The 23610-nt window shown below is 33.6% G+C and overlaps 1 protein-coding gene across 3 annotated transcripts in view; it reads left to right on the top strand.

The window, feature by feature from the left end:
* KIDINS220 (kinase D interacting substrate 220) overlaps window positions 1-23610 on the top strand; it is a 61819-nt gene that overhangs the window by 10447 nt on the left and 27762 nt on the right. For all 3 annotated transcript variants that reach the window (XM_087916903.1, XM_026695260.2, XM_087916896.1), the window contains exons 4-22: window positions 318-416; window positions 1436-1534; window positions 2559-2660; window positions 3494-3592; window positions 3913-4110; window positions 4230-4328; window positions 5590-5688; window positions 7026-7124; window positions 7626-7803; window positions 8729-8893; window positions 10243-10422; window positions 11093-11258; window positions 14005-14156; window positions 15063-15352; window positions 18241-18381; window positions 19052-19295; window positions 19558-19646; window positions 20165-20309; window positions 21349-21511. In XM_087916903.1, the coding sequence (XP_087773029.1) occupies window positions 318-416; window positions 1436-1534; window positions 2559-2660; window positions 3494-3592; window positions 3913-4110; window positions 4230-4328; window positions 5590-5688; window positions 7026-7124; window positions 7626-7803; window positions 8729-8893; window positions 10243-10422; window positions 11093-11258; window positions 14005-14156; window positions 15063-15352; window positions 18241-18381; window positions 19052-19295; window positions 19558-19646; window positions 20165-20309; window positions 21349-21511 (2807 nt within the window). The remainder of the gene's footprint in view (window positions 1-317; window positions 417-1435; window positions 1535-2558; window positions 2661-3493; window positions 3593-3912; window positions 4111-4229; window positions 4329-5589; window positions 5689-7025; window positions 7125-7625; window positions 7804-8728; window positions 8894-10242; window positions 10423-11092; window positions 11259-14004; window positions 14157-15062; window positions 15353-18240; window positions 18382-19051; window positions 19296-19557; window positions 19647-20164; window positions 20310-21348; window positions 21512-23610) is intronic.

Here is a 23610-nt window from a genome sequence, read left to right as displayed (position 1 = left end):
AGCTAAGGGGAAAAAAGTCCTGATAAGTCACGTGACGACAACATGAGTTTGACACCCCTGTTGTGAACTGTCCAGAACCATTGACAGTCAGGTTGTATACAAATTTAATAATTTATTATTATTAAGGCCTCAACCTTACTTTAAAAAAAAAGGTGTGTTGTATTTTTATTTTGTTTACAACTAGCTGAAAGTTCTTTCTAGTACATGAGCAGCTATATAAATTTGTTTAATGTTTAATAAATTAAATAAATATAAAAACCTGTTCTTAAATACTTATAAAACTCTGACATTTTCCTTCTTTGATTGCCTTATTTTAGGATAACTGGACAGCTCTTATCTCTGCATCTAAAGAGGGGCATATTGCTATTGTATCAGAACTCTTAGCATGCAATGTGAATATAGAACATCGGGACATGGTATATTTTTTACTTTTATAATAACATCAAACGGTTACTTCTCCAGTATCTTTATTTGTTACTTGTGCAAATCTGCACCAGGCCTCCTTCCAACCCTTCCCTGAACTCATGCACTAGCCTCCTTAGTGCATGCCCTGGCCTCTTCAACCCCGCTTGTATGATTCTTAGTGGGATTCCTGCTGCATTCCTCTGAATACCCTTAAAGTTACTATGACAGCCAGGACTGCTGGGATTGTTATCGCCAAGTGATGTACTCAGGACATTGCACTTTCCAACTGCACTATTAATAATGGCAGTCCCAATCCCAATTGTTGTCATCACTTGAGAACTATCTATATACTATTTAGCTCCTTTTAATTATGTTGTTAGAACTGAATTTGGGTGTGTTATAAACAGGGTTGGGTGATTGTTTCTTGGAGTGTAATGCCAGAAGTTCATATAGATGCTTTACATAATAGAATGTGTGTGTGTGTGTGTGTGTGTGTGTGTGTGTGTGTGTGTGTAAGTGTAACAATTCAGAAAATAATCCCATCAGTAAGGTGATATCTACTACTTAGTGTTATAAGCCACCGAGAATTCTGTTATGAGGTGAGCAGGTTTTATATGAATAAAATCTATACTTTTTGCATTTCACTTTCCTTTGCCTCATTGTTACATGTATTTCCTTTCTGTCTTGTTTACTACAGTATATGTAAAAAAAAGTCACATAGTGTGTAGAAAGATCAAGACTGAGGTTGATTGAGTGGAAGTGTTGTACACATTTTCATGTCTATATGTGCAGCTGTATTTATATAGATACCATAAGTGAGGGTAATGCTCTGTGCTTCAGATTAAATGGATCCCAAATCTTACACAATGAGACATTTATTATTTTTAAGGTCCTTAGGACTTTGGTTTTTTGCAACATAACACTTTGGAAATGAATATATATTGGTGTCTTGAAGATAATTAACCAATTATGTAGATTAATCTTTTGTTTAATTGTAGGAATGCTATGCTTTTCTGTTTTATGGTTTTAGGGTGGGTGGACAGCCCTTATGTGGGCATGTTACAAAGGCTCTACTGAAGTAGCTGAACTGCTTCTTGAAAGAGGAGCAAACCCAAACATCACTGGTATAGTAAGTTCATTTTTTCCCTTTTTGCAGTCAAACATTAACTTTATTTAATTTGCATTTGGAATTGTTTATCTTGAATAATAATATTCAGATAATTACAGAATGTGAGGTAGAAATTCTTCTGTTGGCTATTACTCTAGCACTAGCCATTTTTAGTTTGTGTAAAATAAATATTTCCTTATAAAAGACTATATAGGTAGTCCTTTTTAATTACTACAATTGGGACTGGCAACTCAGTCATTAAGCAAAGTGATGGCTAAGTGAAATGCAACTGTGCTTATGATCTTGCTTCAGCTTTCCTTTGATATACAGGCCTGTGAAGGTTGAAAATGCAAGGATAGGTCATAAAGTTCCTTTTTCTCACCATTGTAAATATGAATGATTGCCAAACAAGGACTACCTGTAATGCTTTTAAAAATGTCTGGTTGCACTTTAAAACAATAATTTTAATTTAACATTATGCAACTAATTACCTGCAGAATTAATTCAAGATAATAGAAATGAATACTGATAAAATGAATATTTATAAATGATGGTGCTAACTAGTCTAGAAATGTCTTCAAGAAAACAATCAAGCTCATAGAGAACTGAAGACCCCTCATAATAGAAATTCTCCACTATAGAAAAAGGCACACTCAGCCATGTTTTGCTGCTTTCAACGTTAAAGGAAATGTTGGTTAAGCAGAAGAGAACTTGCTTCCATGCTCAAAAGTTCTTGTTCCATGTAGATTAACTGTATTTTGTAGCTGTGCTTGAAAAACTTATATTAATTTGGTTCTGTCAATAGAGACAGAATATTGCTCTTTAATTGCTATTATTGATGAAATTAATTTCTGTACTGTTTTCCTAATATCAACTATGAAGATTAATTGAACTTTTATTAAAAAGAAATCACTTTATTTTTTATTTTATTTTATTTCTAACATACTGGATTGAATCAGACTCATATCTGATAACTGAAGTGAGCCTGAAAACAGGTGAGACAATAACATTTTATTCTTACTGTTTTCAACTGTTTTTCTTTTAGCAATATAGTGTGTATCCGATAATTTGGGCAGCAGGTCGAGGCCATTCTCGTATTGTGCAACTGTTGCTGCAACATGGAGCTAAAGTCAACTGCTCTGACAAGGTAAAATGGAAAGCATTTGCTTAAGACTGGAACTCTATCATCCATCCGTCTATCTATCTATCTATCTATCTATCTATCTATCTATCTATCTATCTATCTATCTATGTATCGTGTTTCTCATATAATAAGGCCGGGTCTTATGTTTTTTTTTTGAGCCTGAAAAAATGCCTAGGCCGTCTTTTCGGGGGTGACTTAATTCCCCCCCTTGCATCTTTGGGTGGGCGGTGACAGCTTGTATGTTGACCTTGGCGTTGGTGGGGCACTTCGTATCGGGGTCAACGCAGGCAGCACCATATCCGGGTGTGCAGCAAAAGTACTTCCTAACAGCAGGCCCTCCCACCATTCCCCCCATTTCGCATGTTTTAATATAGGCCTTAATTTGGGGGGAGGGGCTTAATTTCATTTCATGCCTATAAAACATGCTGGGACTTCCTATTGGGGGAGGCTGTATTGTTGGAGAATCTATCTATCTATCTATCTATCTATCTATCTATCTATCTATCTATCTATCTATCTATCTATATCTATTTTCTATGTATTATCTATATATGTAGATTATATATAATATAGGTATATACTATATGCTGGAGGAGAGTCAGATTTGTAGCTTCCTATAAAAATGGTGGTGGTAATGAGATTGTATGCTGCATTTTTGCATCATGTAAAGATTTTAATCTTCCTTCTAAAATCCTGCTCTTAATAGCAATGTCTCATCTATGCCCACTCAACAGTTATATAAATTTTAAATATTTGCCATCTGTATTTGAAGCAGCTTTTAGCAATCAAACTATAGTTTATCAGAGGTATAATAAATAGATATGTTTTTCTACCAGTATGGTACTACACCATTGATCTGGGCAGCAAGAAAAGGACATCTGGATTGTGTAAAGTATCTGTTGCAGATGGGAGCAGATGTAGATCAGGAAGGAGCTGTGAGTATAACTTTTATTTTTAAAAAAAATACTAGTTAAAATATATTTCTAATCAAAAGTAACATATTTATTAATTGTATCAGTTTATAAGTTCCCTCGGTTATCCAAGTGAATGTAGACATCATGCAACACACCAGGGAAGTAAATGCCAAGAACTGAATAGTGAAGGTTTTATGTCAAACACAAGCTTCTTGTTGTTGTTATCTTGTCAAAGTAAAGCATTTGTAAAAAAAAAATGAAAGCAACAGAAAAATATGCAATTAACATTTGGTATTGAAGAAATGAATACATTTTAGTAAGTTTATTTTATTCTCTTATAGAATTCTATGACTGCACTTATTGTAGCAGTAAAAGGAGGCTTTACAGATTCAGTGAAAGAAATCCTGAAAAGAAATCCAAATGTGAACTTAACAGATAAAGATGGAAATACAGCTTTGATGATTGCTTCAAAGGAGGGACACATAGAAATTGTGCAAGATCTCCTAGATGCAGGAACCTATGTGAATATTCCTGATCGAGTGAGTATGTGTTTGCGTGGCATAGAAATGTTGCCTTAATTGCGTGTGCCACAATAGTTTGGGAAACTAATTTGGGAGTATTTGAAGTAGATATTGACTCTGTTGTATGCTAATTTCAGAGTGGAGATACTGTGCTGATTGGGGCTGTCAGAGGTGGTCATGTTGAAATTGTGAGAGCATTGCTTCAAAAATATGCTGATATAGACATTAGAGGTCAGGTAAGTAATTATCTGTTTAAGAGTATGCTTCTGAATGTGCCATTTAGAGAATGTAGAAGCATCCCTTGTAGATAGGAGACATATTATCAGATAATATTTATATTCTGGAAAAAATACTCATGCTAAATGCTAGCGTTTGACTCTTGCAAATATATTTCTCAAACTTTACTGCACATTGTTTCTTCATTAGAATGTAGAACAGAAAGTTTCATTTTTATATATAGCATACAGATAGTAGTCAACTTACAACCACTCATTTAGAGACTGAAGCTACAGTGGCACTGAAAAAAATGACTTGCAACTAGTGCGCATGCTACGGCGGTCACAGCACCCTCATTATCATGTGATCAAAATAGTCTGGCAATTGGCTCATATTTATAATGGTTGTAGCGTCCCAGGGTTATATGATTACCTTTTGCTTCGTTCCCAGCTTGTTTCTGACAAGCAAAGTCAACTGGGTAAACCAGATTTGCTTCTTGATCATATGATTAACAGTGGCAAAGATTTACCTAACAATTGTGGTAAAAAAAAAGTCATAAAATTGGTCCCATTAACTTAACTATCTTGCTTAGCAACAGAAATCATGGTCACAATTGTGGTCATAAGTTGAGGACTACCTGTAATTGTTTTGACACTTAGCTGTTATGAGCTACAGGTAGTCCTTGACTTAAAACAGTTCATTTAGTGATTGTTCAAAGTTACAACGGCACTGAAAAAAGTGACATTATCATTTTTCACTCTTACAACCATTGCAGCATCCACCTTCGTGACCTGACCAAAATTTAGACACTGGGCAACTGGCTCATATTTATGATGGTTGAAGTATCCTGGGGTTATGTTATCACCTTTTGTGACCTTCTGACAGCAAAATCAATGGGAAAATCAGATTTACTTAACAACAGTGTTACTAACTTAACAACTGGAGTGATTCACTTAACAGTTGTGGCAAGAAAGATTGTAAAATGGGGCAAAATTAACTTGTCTTGCTTAGGAACAAAACTTTTGGGCTAAATTATGGATGTAAGTTGAGGACAATGCTGTACTTACATCAGGAATGCAAGTTTGGGTTCAAAATAAGTATATGCATAATAATAACAATATTATCATTTTTAGGCAGACTACTTACGTATATATTTCCATCCTGAATAAAAAACCACTGAGTTATTCATATTTAAATAATGCACATATAAGGTATATTTGGTTTATGAAATTAATCCAACTGGCTTTTAAAATGTTTATCATGTGTGTTATTCATTTATAGGATAATAAAACAGCTTTATATTGGGCTGTTGAAAAAGGAAATGCTACCATGGTAAGAGATATTTTGCAGTGTAACCCAGACACTGAAATATGTACAAAGGTAAGTATATAATTGTTTCTAATCGTGAATAAGCTTTATGTGATTTTGGTGCATATTATTATTGTTTTTTATTTTTAAAAACCATAGTCCTTGAGCTTTATTAATAAGCTTTATTTAATAATAAACTTGAAGTTTAATAATATTTCTGTTTACACAGCAATAACCTGTACTGATTTTCTTAGGTGTGATATGTATTTATTAAATTTATATATACCAGTAACTTTATTATATATCTCCCAATTGCTGCTTATTACTTTTTAGAATAGTACTAGACAGTAAAATAAAATGCATTTTTCTTATGAATGCATGCATTTAGACTTAACTACTAAAACTAAGTCTGTTCAGTGTGACCTTGAGAGCTGTTAGTCAGGTCTACTAACAACATACGGGTTTTTTTTGGAGTTGATATGATTTCTTTTTTGTCTTCTGTAATTTTTAGGCTTCCCAGTGTCAGCCTATACTTAAATAATTAGGAAGGATATAGCAATGATAGTATTTGGATATAATACAGTCAGCAATCAAATAATACCAGTTAGATTTGAATATGGCATTCAGTTATAACAGCAAAGATATGACCAGAACTATATTGGTGATACAGAACAGAAAGATATGAAAATATAGTGAAGTTGAATTTTAAAGAAAACAGTATAGGCAGAGCTTATAGATAATGAAAATAGAAAATAGTTTTATTATTGAGAACAGAATTGTACAGACAATGATTTTTTTTGTAATACTTTGTGGAAGCAAAAGTTGGGATTTTAAGGAGTAGGGTTTAAAGAATTCTAATATTTTTAAACTTTGGTATTGGAAAAAATTTCAGAAAACAAATGGATCATTGAACAGATCTAGGAATGCCATTAATGGTACAAAAAATGACTAGGTTCAAATTATCTTAGTTTGTATATATTATGTGAAGACTAATTCTCTAAAGAAGTTCATAATTCTTGAAAGGTATTAAAAAAGAGAATGATCAGCAGCTAAGTAGATGGACTCAATTACAGTGGCACACTGTCAGAAAATTTGAAGGGCTGGTTTGAGGACACATCATCCTGGAGAAATTCTAAGTGTTTACTAAGAGATGACATTAAGTTGATGGCTTATAATCAAATAATTAATTTCAGCTGGTTTGCATATTTTCAGTGATTAAAACATATAGTTAAACAGCTGTTGATATAATTAAAAGCTAGTAAAAATAATGTGGCTAAAATTATAATGCATCTCAAACCATTCTATTAGAAAAGGGTTTTGTCATGAAATATAATTTGGCTTAAGAAAAAGTTAAATGTTCTTTATCTGTTCCTCAAGTGTCTGCTATATCTTTTTCTTTTTTCTTTTAGGACGGTGAAACACCTCTTATAAAGGCAACCAAAATGAGAAATATTGAAATAGTTGAGCTTCTGCTGGACAAAGGAGCAAAAGTTTCTGCTATAGATAAGGTAAAATCTAATTGTTGAGCAATGAGAAAAGCACAGTTAAAAGTAAAATATTGGTGGAGAGCTCACCCCCAATACTTTTGATGAAGGCAAAAAATGGATCTGCTTTAAAAAATGACTTTCTAAACTTTTCTCATTTGGTAAGAATATAACAATGTGAGAAAACAAATGATTTAAAGAATATAAGTTAAATTATTTTTGTAAGAAATAAAGGAATGGGGAAGACTTAACTTGAGTTTTTGACTTTTTGAGAAATGCAACTAAAACTATAGAAAGAAATCCAGATTCAAGAGAAAATTATGATTGGCACATGCATGGACACTTGTCAAGAACACTTTAAACAAAATGAAGACTATAATAGCTGTAGAGAAGATAGAATTGCTGTAAGATACTCTTGACAGGTGTACATCATGTCCACTGTGCTCCAAATTGCATTTTGTCCATTATATCTCTGTATAGTTCTTATATGCTTATGCATCTATTAACTTACAACAACTCTTTCAGAAAGGAGACACTCCACTACATATTGCTATTCGTGGCAGGAGCCGTAGGCTTGCAGAACTGCTTTTACGAAATCCTAAAGATGGCAGGCTACTTTATAGGCCTAATAAAGCTGGTGAAACCCCTTACAACATTGATTGCAGCCATCAGAAAAGTATTTTAACTCAAGTCTTTGGTGCTAGTAAGTATTTAGGATTTTTTAAAATATAAATATTTCTGATACTTTGGAAAATATATTTCTGGGGTCCCAAGAAAACATTTAATGATTAAATAGTGAAAAATGTCAGCCCAGCGGGAGCTATTTTTAAATATAATGATAAATGCTGTTTTAGAAATATGTTAGAATAGTCTAGCTTCTTCCTAAACTTGTGCATATCTTTCTTCCTATATGTGTGGGAGAATTTTAAACAGGTTTTAATTTAATCTGCTTTCTAATTTTGATCCATAGTTTGTAGATCCAAACAATAGTTTGTAAATCCAAAAGTCTACAAACTCTTCCAGGCTTTTTGGATGGAGGAAGCTAAAATTGTTCCTATCAAGCTAAACCAATTTGAAATATTGAAATCAATATTTTCTGCCTTTTAGCACCAGGTAAAAATCTGACTACTAAGATAGGATTCATTACCAAAAGGTTGAATAGATAGAGGTGGATTGCCTGATGACCTCTAAATATTTTAGGATATATCTCTCAAATTTCTTTGCTATTAGCCATACTAGCTGTGGGGATTGATGGGATTTTTTGCACAATCAGTTTGCCATTTCCAGTGTAGAGTAATTGAGGATGAAAGTCAATAGGAATTGCCTTTTAGATCAGGTGTGTCAAACTCGTGGGATGGATGCGTCACGTGCTGGCCCCGCCCCCGCCCAGTTTAGCAAAGGGGAAAAAAGTCCTGATACATCACATGATGCTGCTGTGACAATGCAAGTTTGATACCCCTGTTTGATCTGTTTTCTTATTCTTGGTATGGGAATGGAAAATAAACATGCAACTATTGCATTTGTCTTTATAGAATAATTATGCTGGCTGGCTGGCTATGATCTGGTATTAGTAATTGAAGAACAGGGCAAAAAAACAGATGATTTTTACAAGTTTATTTGTGTTGCAGGGCACTTGTCTCCTACTGAATCAGATGGGGATATGCTGGGTTATGATCTCTACAGCAGTGCATTAGCTGACATTCTTAGTGAACCAACAATGCAGCCACCAATTTGTGTTGGGCTGTATGCCCAGTGGGGAAGTGGCAAATCTTTCTTGCTCAAGAAACTTGAAGGTAAATATTTGATTTGAATACTTACTGAATGCTAAACAATAGCTTGGTTATTATTATTACTATTACTATTAAGTTTATTTGCTGGCTATCTCACTATTTGAGGTAAGTTGTTTTTTATTTATTTAAAAATGTATTTATTTAAAGAATGTGTACAGCCATCCATTTCAGATGTTGCAACTGTGGGTGGCAAACAATGAATTAAAAAGAAACACTTTCAAATAATTATTTCAAAGAATAAAACAGTTTCAATAGGAATCCAAAACATTAATAAGTAACTAGGAAATTACAATCATATCTTTCTAGAGTCTGTCTTGTTCATTTGATTCAAAGTAAACAACATGAAAATTGTAGAGTAATCTTTATATCTAACATAAATTCAGAACTGCTATGTGAAAAAAAACCCTTTTCCTCTAACTGTTCACAATCATTGGATAAACCTATCTTTTGTACTAATATTTTTTTTAAAGAAACTTGCTTTTTATGTTTGACTTATTCACGAGCTTTAAATTTTCCTCAGAGAGAATTGTTTATGTCTTACAATGATTTTTCCTTTTTTTTGTTTTTAGTAGATGTGTTAAATAGAATTATGTATGGTTATATTGTACATTTTTATAGTACAATGTAACTGGCAATTGTGTTTTTCCTTATCTTTTAATCTGATTTTTAAAACAGCCGTATATTGCACATTCTTACTACTTTATTCATCAGAGGTACATGATACTTTATCAACTCATAGATTTCCCAATTCAAGTGAAATGGTACATGTGTGGTTGGGATTCTTTTGCTTCGCTGTGCATTTGTTTTGATATTTTGTGTTAAATGGTCTGTTTGCTGATCTAGAGGGATTATTTTAGATACTTCCCTTTTGTTTAAAATATTATCATCAGTAAATTTTGTCACCTTGTGGTCTGTGGTAATTTCTAGATAACTGATGAACAAATACGAAAGCATGAGTCCAAATACAAACACTTCTGCAGTTCCACTGTGAAAACCAACCATTTATTTGTATCTTTTTTTTTTAGTACTTTAATTTTTTTATCCATAAAATCTCTTTGGCTGAGTGAAAGTATTAAACAGTCCAGCTTGTCTCCTGAAGTCTGGGTATTCAATCACTGGAGGTTTTCAAGACATGATTGGACAGCCATTTGTCTGGGATGGTATGAAGAATCCTGTACAGGATGGAAGGTTGTTCTACACCGAAGTCACTTCTACCCATATAGTTCTATGGAAAATTCACTTCAATTTGCTAAAGATTACAACAGTATCAAGGAAATCACCTTTATTTTTCATGAAAATAGTATCTATCTTGGTAATTTTATGTTCACTAAAAATTATTTCTCTCTTTTTAGATGAAATGAAAACATTTGCAGGACAGCAGATTGAACCTTTGTTCCAATTTTCCTGGCTTATTGTGTTCCTTTCACTTTCATTGTGTGGCAGCCTTGGCTTATTACTTGCATTTACCGTAGATGAAAAACTTGGAATAGCAGTGGCATTGAGCTTATTGGCACTGCTATATGTATTTTTCAGTAAGTTTTCTTTTAAGTGAAATTAATTTTTAACTTATTGCATGTTTAAAATTAAGCTGATACTTTAATGCATAAATGAAGCAAAAGTCAAATCACATTGAAAACTATACCAATGTCGCGAGTTGAAAGATCTGTAATTTTGTGGAACTCCTTTCTAGAAAAGAGTATGCATAGAAATTATATCTGTATCACCTCCCCCCCCCCCCAATCAAAACCATTTGTATAATACATCGGATGATAGATGTATCATCCAGCAGGAACTCTAATTAACACGTTGTATTAAAAAGCATAAACTTTGGTGAATTGGAATTCACTTCATCAGATGCATATAGTGACTAGACTGATCTGCTATTTAAACAGGAATAAAGCGGAAAGGAAGGACGGGAAGGCAGGTTGGTGTAGATGACCAAGTTAGATGTAGGATAGATTGCAAGTGTCTTATTAATTAACTATAATATGTTAAAAACTATATTTGTTGATTTATGTGTATCATAAGAAAACATTTAATAAACCAAATTCCTTCTGTTTTTCCCCCTAAAATTATTGTGGGACTGAATGAAAATATATGATTTTCTTGTATAGCAGTGTACTAAAGTGTACTATAGAACATCTTGTAATACTTTCTATAAATGATATTAATATTTAAAATATCTAAACCATCTTGTTTTAGCTGTAATATATTTTGGGAGCCGAAGAGAAGGAGAAAATTGGAATTGGGCATGGGTGCTTAGTACAAGATTGGCAAGACATATTGGCTACATGGAATTACTTCTTAAACTCATGTTTGTGAACCCACCTGAGTTGCCAGAGCAAACTACTAAAGCCTTACCCGTCAGGTTAGAACAATTTATCATACTGTTTTGTTACAGATAATGGTTTTTAAAAGGTTTAATATTGTAAGACCTTTATTGTGGCCCAAATTTGCTAGAATTACTGAGCTGTAATCTTTAAAAGAATATTATCTGATACTCTGTTAAAGGATTATATTGAATTAACTATGGATTCTGATGCTTTACTTAAAAATTCATAAATGGCTGCATTATGTATAAAATTTGTCATTTTCCATGTTAGGTCTATTCATTCTGAAGTAAATTTTAATAAGTAATATTATTTAATAGTCCATCAACATTGGACTGATTTCTTGGGAGGCATTGTTTTACAAAAGTACCGGTCACTTCAATAGTTTCATTCATCTATTGCAGTGGTTGCCAACTGGTGGGCCGCGGCCCACTGGTGGGCCGTGAGAAAATTTTGGTGGGCTGCAGAGAAATCTCACCCCCAGAGCACCCTCCCCCAAAGCAATTAATCCAGGCTGCGCAGAAACACAAGGCTGTGGGAACCTTCCCTGCCCACTCACTCCTTACTCAGAAAACCTGCCTGCTAAATTGCTATTTTTCCTTTTTCCGACCATCATCTGTTCTGCTGTGCCAGGAGATTTAGATTAGCTAGGAAGCAGGAAATGGTTGGATTTCTTGCTTTCTAGCTAAGGACAGCCAAACCTCCCTTAGGACTGAAGGTTTGCTTGTAAGCAAATTCAGTGCAGACTCACAGCAAGCAAATTTGAGAGACTGAGCTAGCCGATGGCAGATAGATAGATAGATAACTGAATGATTCTGTGAGCAACTCAATCTGCTTTGCCTGATTTTAGGTAAAGTTACTCTTTTTTAAAATAAAAAAATCAATATTTACATGCATGGTGTGTTGTGAGTTAATTTTATGAGTTTGCTTGCTAGCAAATTTTATGTGACAGACTGAGTAGCCAATGGCAGATAGATAGATCTCTGAATGAATCCGTGATTCTGTGAGCAACTCAATCTGCCTGCTTTGCCTGATTTTGGGTAAAAGTTGCTCTTTTTTAATAAAAAAATCAATATTTATATAAATATTTATAATATTCACATACAAGCCATGCCCAGCCAGTCACATGACCCAACCACACCCACAAATTAGGCCACGCCCACAGAACCAGTTAGTGGTTCTAACCGGGATCTAAAATTATGAGTTTGGTGGTCCCTGAGGTCCAAAAGGTTGGCGACCCCTGTTCTATTTTGTCCCTCAAGATTCTATTTTATTTCCATAATTTTGTTAATTCATATTTTAACGAGATAACTATAGTTTAAATTAGTTTATTTTGCAATAAATCATAAGATCATACCAAATCTATCTTGATAATGTTTTATAAAGATAATGATTTTTTTAGTGATGATATTAGGTTATACAGTTATTGATTGATAATATGAGCTATTATGTAATATAATTATATTAGTGACTAGGAAATGGATGCACAAAAAAAAAGGTAAACCAACCGATGCACTGCTTGTAAATTTATGAAGAAGGATGATATTTTTATGTTTTATGTGGTATGTCTATGTTTTGTTGTTAAAATAAAATAAAATAAAATAAAAAAAGATTCTATTTTATTTCCATACATTTAATGCATACATATATTGAGGCAGCTTGCCCTGGTGTTCAGTGCCACTGATAGGATCTTTCTCACTCTTTCCCTTTAAATCTAAGAAAGTGGATTGAGTTCTAAATTTATTTCATTTATGTATTAAGGTTTGTATCCCTCTCGAGTCTGAAGAGACTGATTGGCTTACTTTATTCTCTACAGTAAAAGAGTAAAATACAATCAGCAATTCACAAAAAATAAAATCCCCAACATCTTCAGAATATTATATGTCACACACAAGAAAAACTTATAAAGGAAGCCTTACCTTTCATTATGGGTCTGTTTCTAAGACTTTCTTGAATATGAATATGCACATTTTAATACTTTCAAAAAATTAAGAGTATCTGATACCAATGATTGGGGACTCAGCAGCTGGTCTGCATTTACTCCCATTTGCAGTGTCCCACAGTCATGTGACCATGATTTTAAATGTTTTTGCTGGAAGTCAGCATTAACTTCTGATTTCTAGCAGAAAAATGCTCCTGAGTTTTATTATCACTAAAAATCAGTGAAACATAATGAAATATAATAAAATAATGGAACATGATGAAATGTCTAATCCACATTTTATTTGTGAGACAATATCAAAACTTAATACTTTATTTGAATTTTATTGGTAGGTGCCTTGAACACTGCTTTGCAGGAAGGAGAAATACAAATGCATTAAGGGCATTAGCCCACAATAAATTATGCAGAAAATTGTTTGGTATCACAGTGTCAGTCTTGCTTGTAATAAAATTATCATTGTAGTCTACTGGTAACTAATGCAGAAATGTATTCTAAATAACTTTTACCAAGTTATTTAAAAACTACCAATAACTACTGAATTTGCTCTATTTGCTCAAGCTCTACAAAGAGGCATTTGGATTAAATATGTAACCAAAAATACTTCTATATTTTGTTTTAAATATAGTCTTCATAGTTATGAAGAATACTGTCAATAGTTGTATAAATAATGGGAATTATTAAATTAATGAATTAATTTATCATTTATTTAATAATAAAATAATACATTAAAATTAAAACCATGAGATTAGTAATGAAAGCTCAGCAATTTAAAAATGTCCTAATAAAAGGAAAAACTCAATCTGTACCAATCAGTAACAATCTACAATTATTTGTTGTTTAAGGTTTCTCTTTACAGATTACAATAGATTGTCCAGCGTAGGTGGAGAAACCTCAATGGCTGAAATGATTGCCACCCTTTCAGATGCCTGTGAGAGAGAATTTGGGTTTTTAGCAACACGTCTTTTTCGTGTATTCAAAACTGAAGAAACTCAAGGTATGTGTGAAGTTGTTGAATTGACCTTTTCTTTTGTTTTTCAGCGGCACATTCCCCTCCCCAATACATTTTTCTTTATGATTCAGTCAATGTGAAGTGATGAAGGTATTGGATTAGGATTGGGAAATTCCATGATCAAGGCCAACCTTGGTTACGGAAACGTACTTGGTGGCTTTGGTCCATTCAATGTCACCGGATTCATAGGACTGCTGCTAAACTCTTTTGTGAATTGTCTTGAGTTCTTGTAAGCAAATGCAGAACGTAAATCTAAGAAACAATATTGATACGCAGTGTTGTTTCACGTTAAAATGCAAAACTAGGACATATAAATAATGGTCATTCTGCTCAAAATCCTAAACGCCTTAGAGCCAAGTGGGAAACAGAGTTGAAAATTTCCATGGTTTAAAGGGGACAAGACATTACATCCCTTAAGCAAAAGAAAGTTGTTGTGTAGATACTCTCTATGCAGATCAGGACTCTAGAAAACTTTCAAGTAAGAATCTGACAGTAAGAATTACAGTGAAGTTTACTTCAGAGTATTTATGCATAGCTTTTCTTGGGCTTTTACAAGGGCAACAGGAGAGTTTCACTTCAAATTATCCTAAGTTTAATGAGCTTCACTTATTAGGCAACCAGAAGTAGGTCTTCTCTTCTGTCCAACTTACAGAATACAGGAATAAAATTCAACCCCTGTTCTTTCAGTTTTCAGGAAAGGGTTTAAACCTTTCTATTTAGCCATGGTTTTTAATTTGATTAACAATAATCAATTGTTTTGTGAGTTTTTATTTTTTTTAATAGTTAGTTGACTTGGGTGCCTAGTAAGCAAAAAGGCAGAATATAAATGATGTAAAATGTATGTATTTGAAGTTATAAATTGTATTTATCAATTGCTGCTTTGTCTCCTAGGAAAAAAGAAATGGAAGAAAACTTGTTGTCTCCCATCTTTTGTTATCTTCCTCTTTATTCTGAGCTGCATTGTTGCTGGGATCACTCTTACAGCTTATTTCAAAGTGAATCCTGAAAACACGACAGTGAATGCTATTCTGATTTCATTTTTATGCATTGTGGGTTTGAGCTTTATCTTGAACTGTCGCACGTGGTGGCAAGTGATGGACTCCATCTTAAATTCACAGAGAAAACGGCTTCACAGTGCTGCTTCAAAACTACACAAACTGAAGAGTGAGGGATTTATGAAAGTACGTATTATATAATATAGCAGTTTTGAATTATGTGAGTTTTGTTTAAAGACCTCCAGAACACAGTTTAGGAATGAAATGTTCCAGAGAGTGGCATTTGGTTTACCTCTAGATCATGCTGTTATGAGGACAGTAAGGTGAGTTTTCCAGAAGTAAATTCCCCAAACTGGGTTTATAGCATTCGGCATATATTTTTCTAAAGGAAACAGGCCCATTTCAGAGGCAGACTATTCTCAGTATGCTTTGAACACTTCTGGTTTGGAGGATTCAGTTCTGGAAACTGACAAGCTTTCCTGCAGTGGAAGGAAAACAGAATATTTTAAGGCTCTTTGGAATGTTCCTGAATCACTTTTGCACTTTCTGAGTTTAGTTTAACTTGTAATTGATCATGAAGATGAAGCAGTAAAAAAAAAAGCCTCATAAAAATGAAGCAGTTTATCAATAAGATCAAAGATACCCAACCCCGGGCCACAGATGAGTACTGGCCCATGTTACTGGCCTGTTAGGAATCAGGCTGGTGGTGAGCAGCAGGTGACTGAGCAAAACTGAACCCTTCCCTTTACCCCGCCCCACTCCAACACCTGGTCCGTGGAAAAATTGTTTTCCATGAAACTGGTCCCTGGCGCCAAAAAACTTGGGGACTGCTGAAGTAGATAACTAAACATTATGAGTAAAATTACTTTAAATACTGGGGGAAAAGCTACATTTATGGCATTTAAATTAGAAGTTTGTCTCTTATTTTTTATTTTTAATAAAGTTTTATTTGGGTTTTCACACACAAAATACAAGTAAAACATCTTTTTTGAAAATAGCATGGTCCCGGGTTGAACTTCTTTATACAGACACAAAACTCAATTTCATGCTCCTTTTTGTATTCTATTCCATATCTTATACTATTTTACATTTTCTATATAGTTTTTCCCCTCTTTTAATTTTCTCAATTTTATTTTGATTATCTCATCTCAGTTCAAATCATTATATTTATACTTTTGTCTGTTCTGTTTCAATTTCATATTATCTTTTCTCATTAAACAAATTTTCTCCTGTAGTTACTTATTGGAGTATGACACCTTTATATCTTTTAATTACATCCATTCAACTCTTAAACTTCAATATATACCTTAAGTTTACGACCTTCAATATAATACATAATACATAACTTCCAATCGAATTCTGCTTGGTACATTCTTATAATACACACTATATTCTTTAAAAAAAAAGAAAAGATTGTAAGTATATGTAATTATAAACCCTCATTCCATTCCAGTTCAGTTCTATCATTAATAATCATTAAAATCTTAACATCTTTAACACTTCTTTTCAATTAAATATCATACTTCCTTAAAAACACATATAATCTTCATAATTAATTTTTCCCTTATTTCTCTTCACATATGTTTTATAAATTATTAAATATACCTTTTGTTACATTTATTTATTGATAAACATTCCACCGAATTACGATAGCTATTTTATCAGACATTTTAATCATACATTGTTTCATATTTTCTAAAATTATTTCTGCTTCTAATATAACCATACTATCTTATGTACCTTTGCAGAATCCCTTTTTCCATTAAGTTTTCACCCATTATCTCTAAATTGGCCCTGTTTCTCTATATTTTGCTTCTGTCCTTTATAACTTCTTTTCCTTTCTTTCTTCCCTCTCATCATCTCCCTCCCCTTTTTACCCCCTTGTCTCTCTACTTCTAATTCTCTCTTCTGCATTTCCCTCTTCTGTTGCTTTCTGATTTTATACTTATTTTTCACTCTATTTTCTTGGGAGTTGTTCTTCCCAATCTTAAACTTTCCATTCTCTTTCCCCCACTTTCCTTTCCCCCCCCCCATCTAAGATTACTTGTTCATTAAAGATGGCTTCTTCTTTGTCGCAGTCTTCTTGTTCTGCAGGCATTTCTTGTTGTTTCTCATAATTCCAAATCTCCATTTCTAAAAACTTAAATACGAAGCCAAAAGAACCTCTCCCTTCTTGTGCATCTTCTTTGTACTTTTTAAGTTCCATTTTCAGTTCTTCTAAAAGTGGAGCCATTTTAAACAGTTTTAAACAACCACCTGATTGATTTTAGTCATTCAAAACAATAACCAAGAATCCAGAAATCATCAAGTAATCCAGATAGTCCCAAGTTATATCTTCTTATTTCTTTTTCGACTTTCTCTTCCTGGGGTTTTTGTTGCGATATTTCAGTTAGAATGTATCTTTTGGAAGTCTTGTTGAGATTTTGCTGTAGGTTCTTTTTTAATTCTAGGCAGTCTCCTCTCTTCCAGATCCTGACCTTTTATTCTTTTTCTTTCCTTTCCTGTTTTCGAAAGCTTTTAATTATCCAGAAATCTTTATTATCCCTTTGACTTTTTATTTTCAGCATTAAATGCCTATCGATGTCAGAGTGGATTTTTTTCCAATTTCTTGCTTAAGTCTCTTAGCTGTCAGTATAGGAAAAGGAGAAAACCAAATCTTTTTCCCCTTTCTCTCTCCTTCGCAGCTTAAAAATCTTCTTAGGGAACAATGTTATTGTTTTTTAACAGTTTCAATTCCAGGGTACCTTATTTGTTGCTTTTGCTGTTTGACCCGGTCAACCAAAACTTTCTCTTCTTATCTTCCTCCTGCACATTCTTTTCCGGTTGAATTCTTCTTTGTGGTGGCCATTTCTGACCACCGCTGCAACTGCCTTTGGGAAAGGGAGTAATGGCCAGCTGGGGAGGAGAGATGTGGCTCTCCTCAACCCTGCAGGCAGTCTCTCCCCTCTTCACCACCTCTACGGGGTGGCTTAGCCTCGAAACCAGCCGGCTTGGGGTGCTCCAGCGGCGAAGTTTGTCTCTTTTAATATGTTTATAGGATTGACGTTAAGATGACTGTATTTTTATTTTTGTAGGTTCTTAAATGTGAAGTGGAGCTGATGGCAAAAATGGCAAAAACTATAGATAGCTTTACTCAGAATCAAACCAGGCTTGTAGTAATTATTGATGGATTGGATGCCTGTGAACAGGATAAAGTTTTACAGATGCTTGATACAGTAAGTGTTTAATTGATTTGCCTTTCAAATGTGACTATGAGGAAAGACATTGGAAATGTTCTAATAATTTGCTTTAATTCATATAGCTAATTAAATTCTGAAATAAGTGGAACAAATTATAGCTACTTGTTTTACTGCTTTCACTGAGATTTGCAGCTCAATTCTGTGTATGTTGGAAACCCCTCAATAGATTCAGTGGACTTATTCCTATGTAGAAATTTATAGCATTGATTATAAACACAAATACATGCTAATTTTAAAATGATATTCAATTAATGTAGTGATCATGGATTAGTGGAGGCACTTCTGTTTGTCATTCCATGCCACAGTGCTTCGAGCCATTTCTTAAGCCATCTCAGGAACAGTATGGAGATTTCATTTAGTTCAAGGAAAGTTTCATTCTCCAAGCAATCCCTCGGGTATAATGAAAACTATATTTCACATATATTGCCTGCCAGATGTTTTATATCTTAAGAAATATTTAAATGTTTACAGTGCTAGGCAAAATAGATGGGTTGTGATATATACTACCTGTAATATATGTAATCAGAAGAAAACAGCAATGGGACATCTTCCATCCCGAATACTACATAATAATTGTGCCCTGAACTAGTTGTGATCCTCCCTCCCTCCCTCTCTCAGTTTAATTAATTTTCTTTCCTTTTCACAGGTCCGAGTCCTTTTTTCTAAAGGTCCATTTATTGCCATTTTTGCTAGTGATCCCCACATCATTATCAAGGCAATTAATCAGAATCTGAACAGTGTACTAAGAGACTCAAATATAAACGGACATGATTACATGAGGAATATAGTTCATTTACCTGTATTTCTTAATAGTCGTGGACTCAGTAGTGCTAAAAAGATGATGGTAGCTGCGACCACAAATGGAGATGTTCCATATACAGATAGTTCAGGTATGGTAGCAAAATTATAAATAAGAAATAAGATTATTAGTATTAGCTGGAGAGAGAGACAGAGAGAGGGAGAGAGGGAGGGAGGGAAAGGGAGAAAGAGAATGTGTGTGCATATACAGTAGATTTATTTTCACAGGTAGTTTTTATTTTTTCTGTATTTTTATATTGCTTTCAGTATTTTATGAATAAAAAGGCAGAATAAAAAAGGTGCAAATAACCTATAGTTTATTAGAATTGCATTTTAATCAGAAAATATTTTTAGGATTTCATGAAGACATTGATCGAAGGATTTCACAGAATAGCCTGGGAGATGTGACTAAGCTTGGAAGTAAAACAGCTCTCAATAGAAGGGTAAGAAATTGGCAGTCATGGAAGAAAAATCATTGAATATGTTCTATCAAACAGTTGTCCAATAGATTTATGTGGGATTTGTTGGATCTAATTTAAATGTGATGAAAACCCTCCAAGCTGAGTGTTTCTACAGATTTGGCATGAAAGCGAGGAAATGGTCTCTCTTACAACTTTATTGACTATTTTTACTTCCTGCTGGGTAGAAAAAGAAAAAAGAAAGGCTTCTGTACCGATGCAAATTACTACTTGAAAGTGATCCTTGGGATGTTAATCTGACTTGATGCGATATTATTTAATACATTTTTATGGTGCATTGTAGGTGAACTTCTGATAAGGCAAATTTCAGTCAAAACATTCAGAATAAAGCAGGGTGTAATTATATAGAGCTCCAGTAATAAGTCTGATAACATTTGAGAAGTAATGAAAAGCTTCAAAGGGCTTCTGAGATTTGAAAAAAATATCCATATGCCTGGCACACTGTAAATGAAAATAGTATAAGTACTTTTTCTTTAAATTAGGATACCTACAGAAGAAGGCAAATGCAGCGTACCATTACACGTCAGATGTCTTTTGATCTGACCAAACTACTGGTTACAGAAGACTGGTTCAGTGATATTAGCCCACAGACAATGAGGCGATTGCTTAATATTGTTTCTGTAACAGGTAATGTTTATTTATCAGTGCCAAACATTTATAATATTGATCTTCATGTTGAAAGCAGTTTGCCAGTGTAATAAGCATATAGTTTGTTTCTAATCTTTTGCATTCTGTAATGAAATTAAGCAATATTAAAAACTACTGAATTAGGAACTATTCATGTGTCAATTTAAAATTAGAAATGTGCAAACAATACTTCTGTCTTAAAAACGTTCTAAAGTATGGTAGCATTGTGGTGGCGGAATATACTTTTGTTTAAAGAGTACTGTATAATTGGTATTATTGTTCCTTAGCTAAGAATATCAGGCTTTCTCTTATCAAACTGAAGTCAGCTGAAAACAACACAGAGTTGTTGTGGATTTTTTGTTGGACAAACAGCCTCTCAAATTATTGTGAAAATAACCTAGATAATAAATTCTCCTTTCTGCAAATGAAAATTTATTTATGGAATAAATAAAAACTCCATTTAAAGAGAGAGCAAGATAGTTGTCACTTTCTTCTGGACTCCTTGCACGTCTGTCCTTTCAAAAAGATATCTGCCTGCAGTAGAAAATTGGGGCTTTGTGTTCAGAAAGAAACAGCTTTTCCTTTTCCAATGAAACTATTCCATTAGTGGAAGTATGGATATGAATTAAAAAGTATCAGATACAAAATGCAACATTTGGAGATTGCATTAAACTTTGGAAACAATACACAGAAATATTTATTCCCATATTTTTAAAATGTTTGGATTGTTAAACAAATCCATTTGATTTATAGTTCAAAGATATAACTGGGATGACAAATCTCTATTATGAAATTTCAATAATTAGATTGTTAGTTGTTATGCGTAATGTAAAATAAAATTCTTTATTGATACTCACGCAATCAATCATATTTGTATTAAAATACTGTGGCTTTGGTATGTTAAAATACAGAGTTAATTCAGAAGAGCATATAATGACTTGTAAACTGAGATGTGATTCTTAGGAAATTTTGTACTATCTGATATTATTTTGTAGGAATGTGAACTATATTGCTAAGCATATAACTCTTGATTTTATAGGGCGTTTATTGAGAGCTAATCAGATCACTTTCAATTGGGATAGGCTGGCAAGCTGGATCAACTTGACAGAGCAATGGCCATACAGAACATCCTGGCTTATATTATATTTGGAAGAAACAGAAGGTGTTCCAGATCAACTAACTTTAAAAACAATCTATGAGAGGTAAGTGTTGTTTTAACAGTATAATCCGTTATTAAATGTTGGCTTCCTATCTATTTCTAATGACGTCTCTACTGGCTAATCCAAATATGGAGATCCACCTTGGTGTAAGGGTTAAGGTACTGGCCTAGTAACCAAGAGACTATGAGTTCTAGCTCCTTCTTAGGCACAGATGCTGGCTGGGTGACTTTTGGCCAGTCACTCACTCTTAGCCAAGCTTACCTTGCAGTGTTATTGTAGGGAAAATGAGGAGGAGGAAATAGTATTAACAATGTTCGCTGACTTGAGTTACTTACCCATGTTTACTCAAAAATAAGACTTAGGTCTTATATTAACTTTTGCTCCAAAAGACACATTAGGGTTTTTTCCTGGTTAGGTCTTATTTTTGGGATAATATGGTATTAAATACATCCATCTGGCTGACAAACTTAACTGGGGCTTATTTTGGGAGGTAGGGCTTATATTACAAGCATCTTGAAAAATCATGCTAGGGCTTATTTCCCAATTGGATCTTATTTTGGGGGTAAACATGGTATAATGTAATAAATAAGGAATTAAAATAATATTTAAAAAAATGAACTGAAGCTAATATTTAATCCAAATGTATAATTTGTCAAGATGAAACAGCCGCATTTTATTTTTTTAAATGCTCTTGGAAAGAGGTCTTTCTCCTTGACAGTGGGCCAGAAACATGCTGAAAAAAGTATTACATAGTTGTTTCATGTCAAAATGTGCTCCTTAGCCTACTAATTTTCCAGGTCTTAGAATTTGCTTAACAAATGTCCAATAATTCAGATCCAGAATTATTTTTAATTTCTTTTAAAATTTGTTATGTGTTGTTATTCAGTCGCTAAGTCATACACTATTCTTTGTGACGCCATGGACCATAGCATGCCAAGACCCCTTGTCTTCCACTGTCTCCCAGAGTTTTCCCAGATTCATATTCATTGTGCTGATGACACTATTTAACAATGCCATCCTCTGCCGTCCTCTTCTCCTTTTGCCCTCAATTTTTCCCAGCCTCAGAGTCTTGTCCAATGAATTGTCTCTTCTCATTTAGTGGCCAAAGAATTTGAGCTTCAACTTCAGTATCTTTCCTTCCAAAGAACAGTCAGGGTTGATTTGCTTTAGGATTGACTGATTTGTGTTATGTGTTAAAAATATAAAAAGTAGCCATTCTGGTTAAAACTTAGATTTATTTAGTCCATTTTATCAGAAGAAACTCACATTGGTACAAGAGAACCTTCCAGGCTCTATTAGCTAGGAAGTGGCATTAAAAAGCATATTGCTACTGAAATTAATGTATAAAATCATGCTGATAGTCACTGATATCTGGACCCAATAAAATGTTGCCCAGATTGGCAGCTCTTATTGAATCTTTTAATTATTGCTTTTTGCAGCTCTTTCTTTGTTATCAATAGTCTATTTCATCGATTGACTAGATTCTGATGTAATAGGAAAGAATGTATTCACTTTCTCTGTATCATGTATATTTTGGTGGCTAACAGTTCTTTTTCTGCAAAAGTCGATATCTTTGGATGGAGCTTGTTTCTTTTCTCTAGCAGAGGTAAAAACTTGTTGACAGGTTAAGAAAATAATAATGTTGTAGATGTGGCAGTTACAGAGCTATTAAAACAGGGTTTCCAAAATATAACTAATAGTATTTGCTGTTTTGCAGTATGAATCCCCGACATTGGTTTCATTGCTGTCATTCTTTAGGGCTTTTTGTAATACAGATACATACAGTTCTATTCATATCTGTTTGGAAGATTCCATTGAGTTGAAAGAAACTTACAGGTGAAACTCGAAAAATTAGAATATCGTGCAAAAGTCCATTTATTTCAGTAATGCAACTTAAAAGGTGAAACTAATATATGAGATAGACTTATTACATGCAAAGCAAGATAGTTCAAGCTGTGATTTGTCATAATTGTGATGATGATGGCTTACAGCTCATGAAAACCTCAAATCCACAATATCAGAAAATTAGAATATTACATGCAATCAATAAATCAATAAAACAAGGATTGTACATAGAACAATATCGGACCTCTGAAAAGTAGAAGCATGCATATGTACTCAGTACTTGGTTTGGGCCCCTT

This window comes from Pseudonaja textilis, chromosome 1 (genome assembly GCF_049901715.1).
Source record: "Pseudonaja textilis isolate UNSWEBS1 chromosome 1, rPseTex1.2, whole genome shotgun sequence".
NCBI classification, from domain to species: Eukaryota; Metazoa; Chordata; class Lepidosauria; order Squamata; family Elapidae; genus Pseudonaja; species Pseudonaja textilis.
This window is presented reverse-complemented; position numbering and strand designations above follow the sequence as displayed.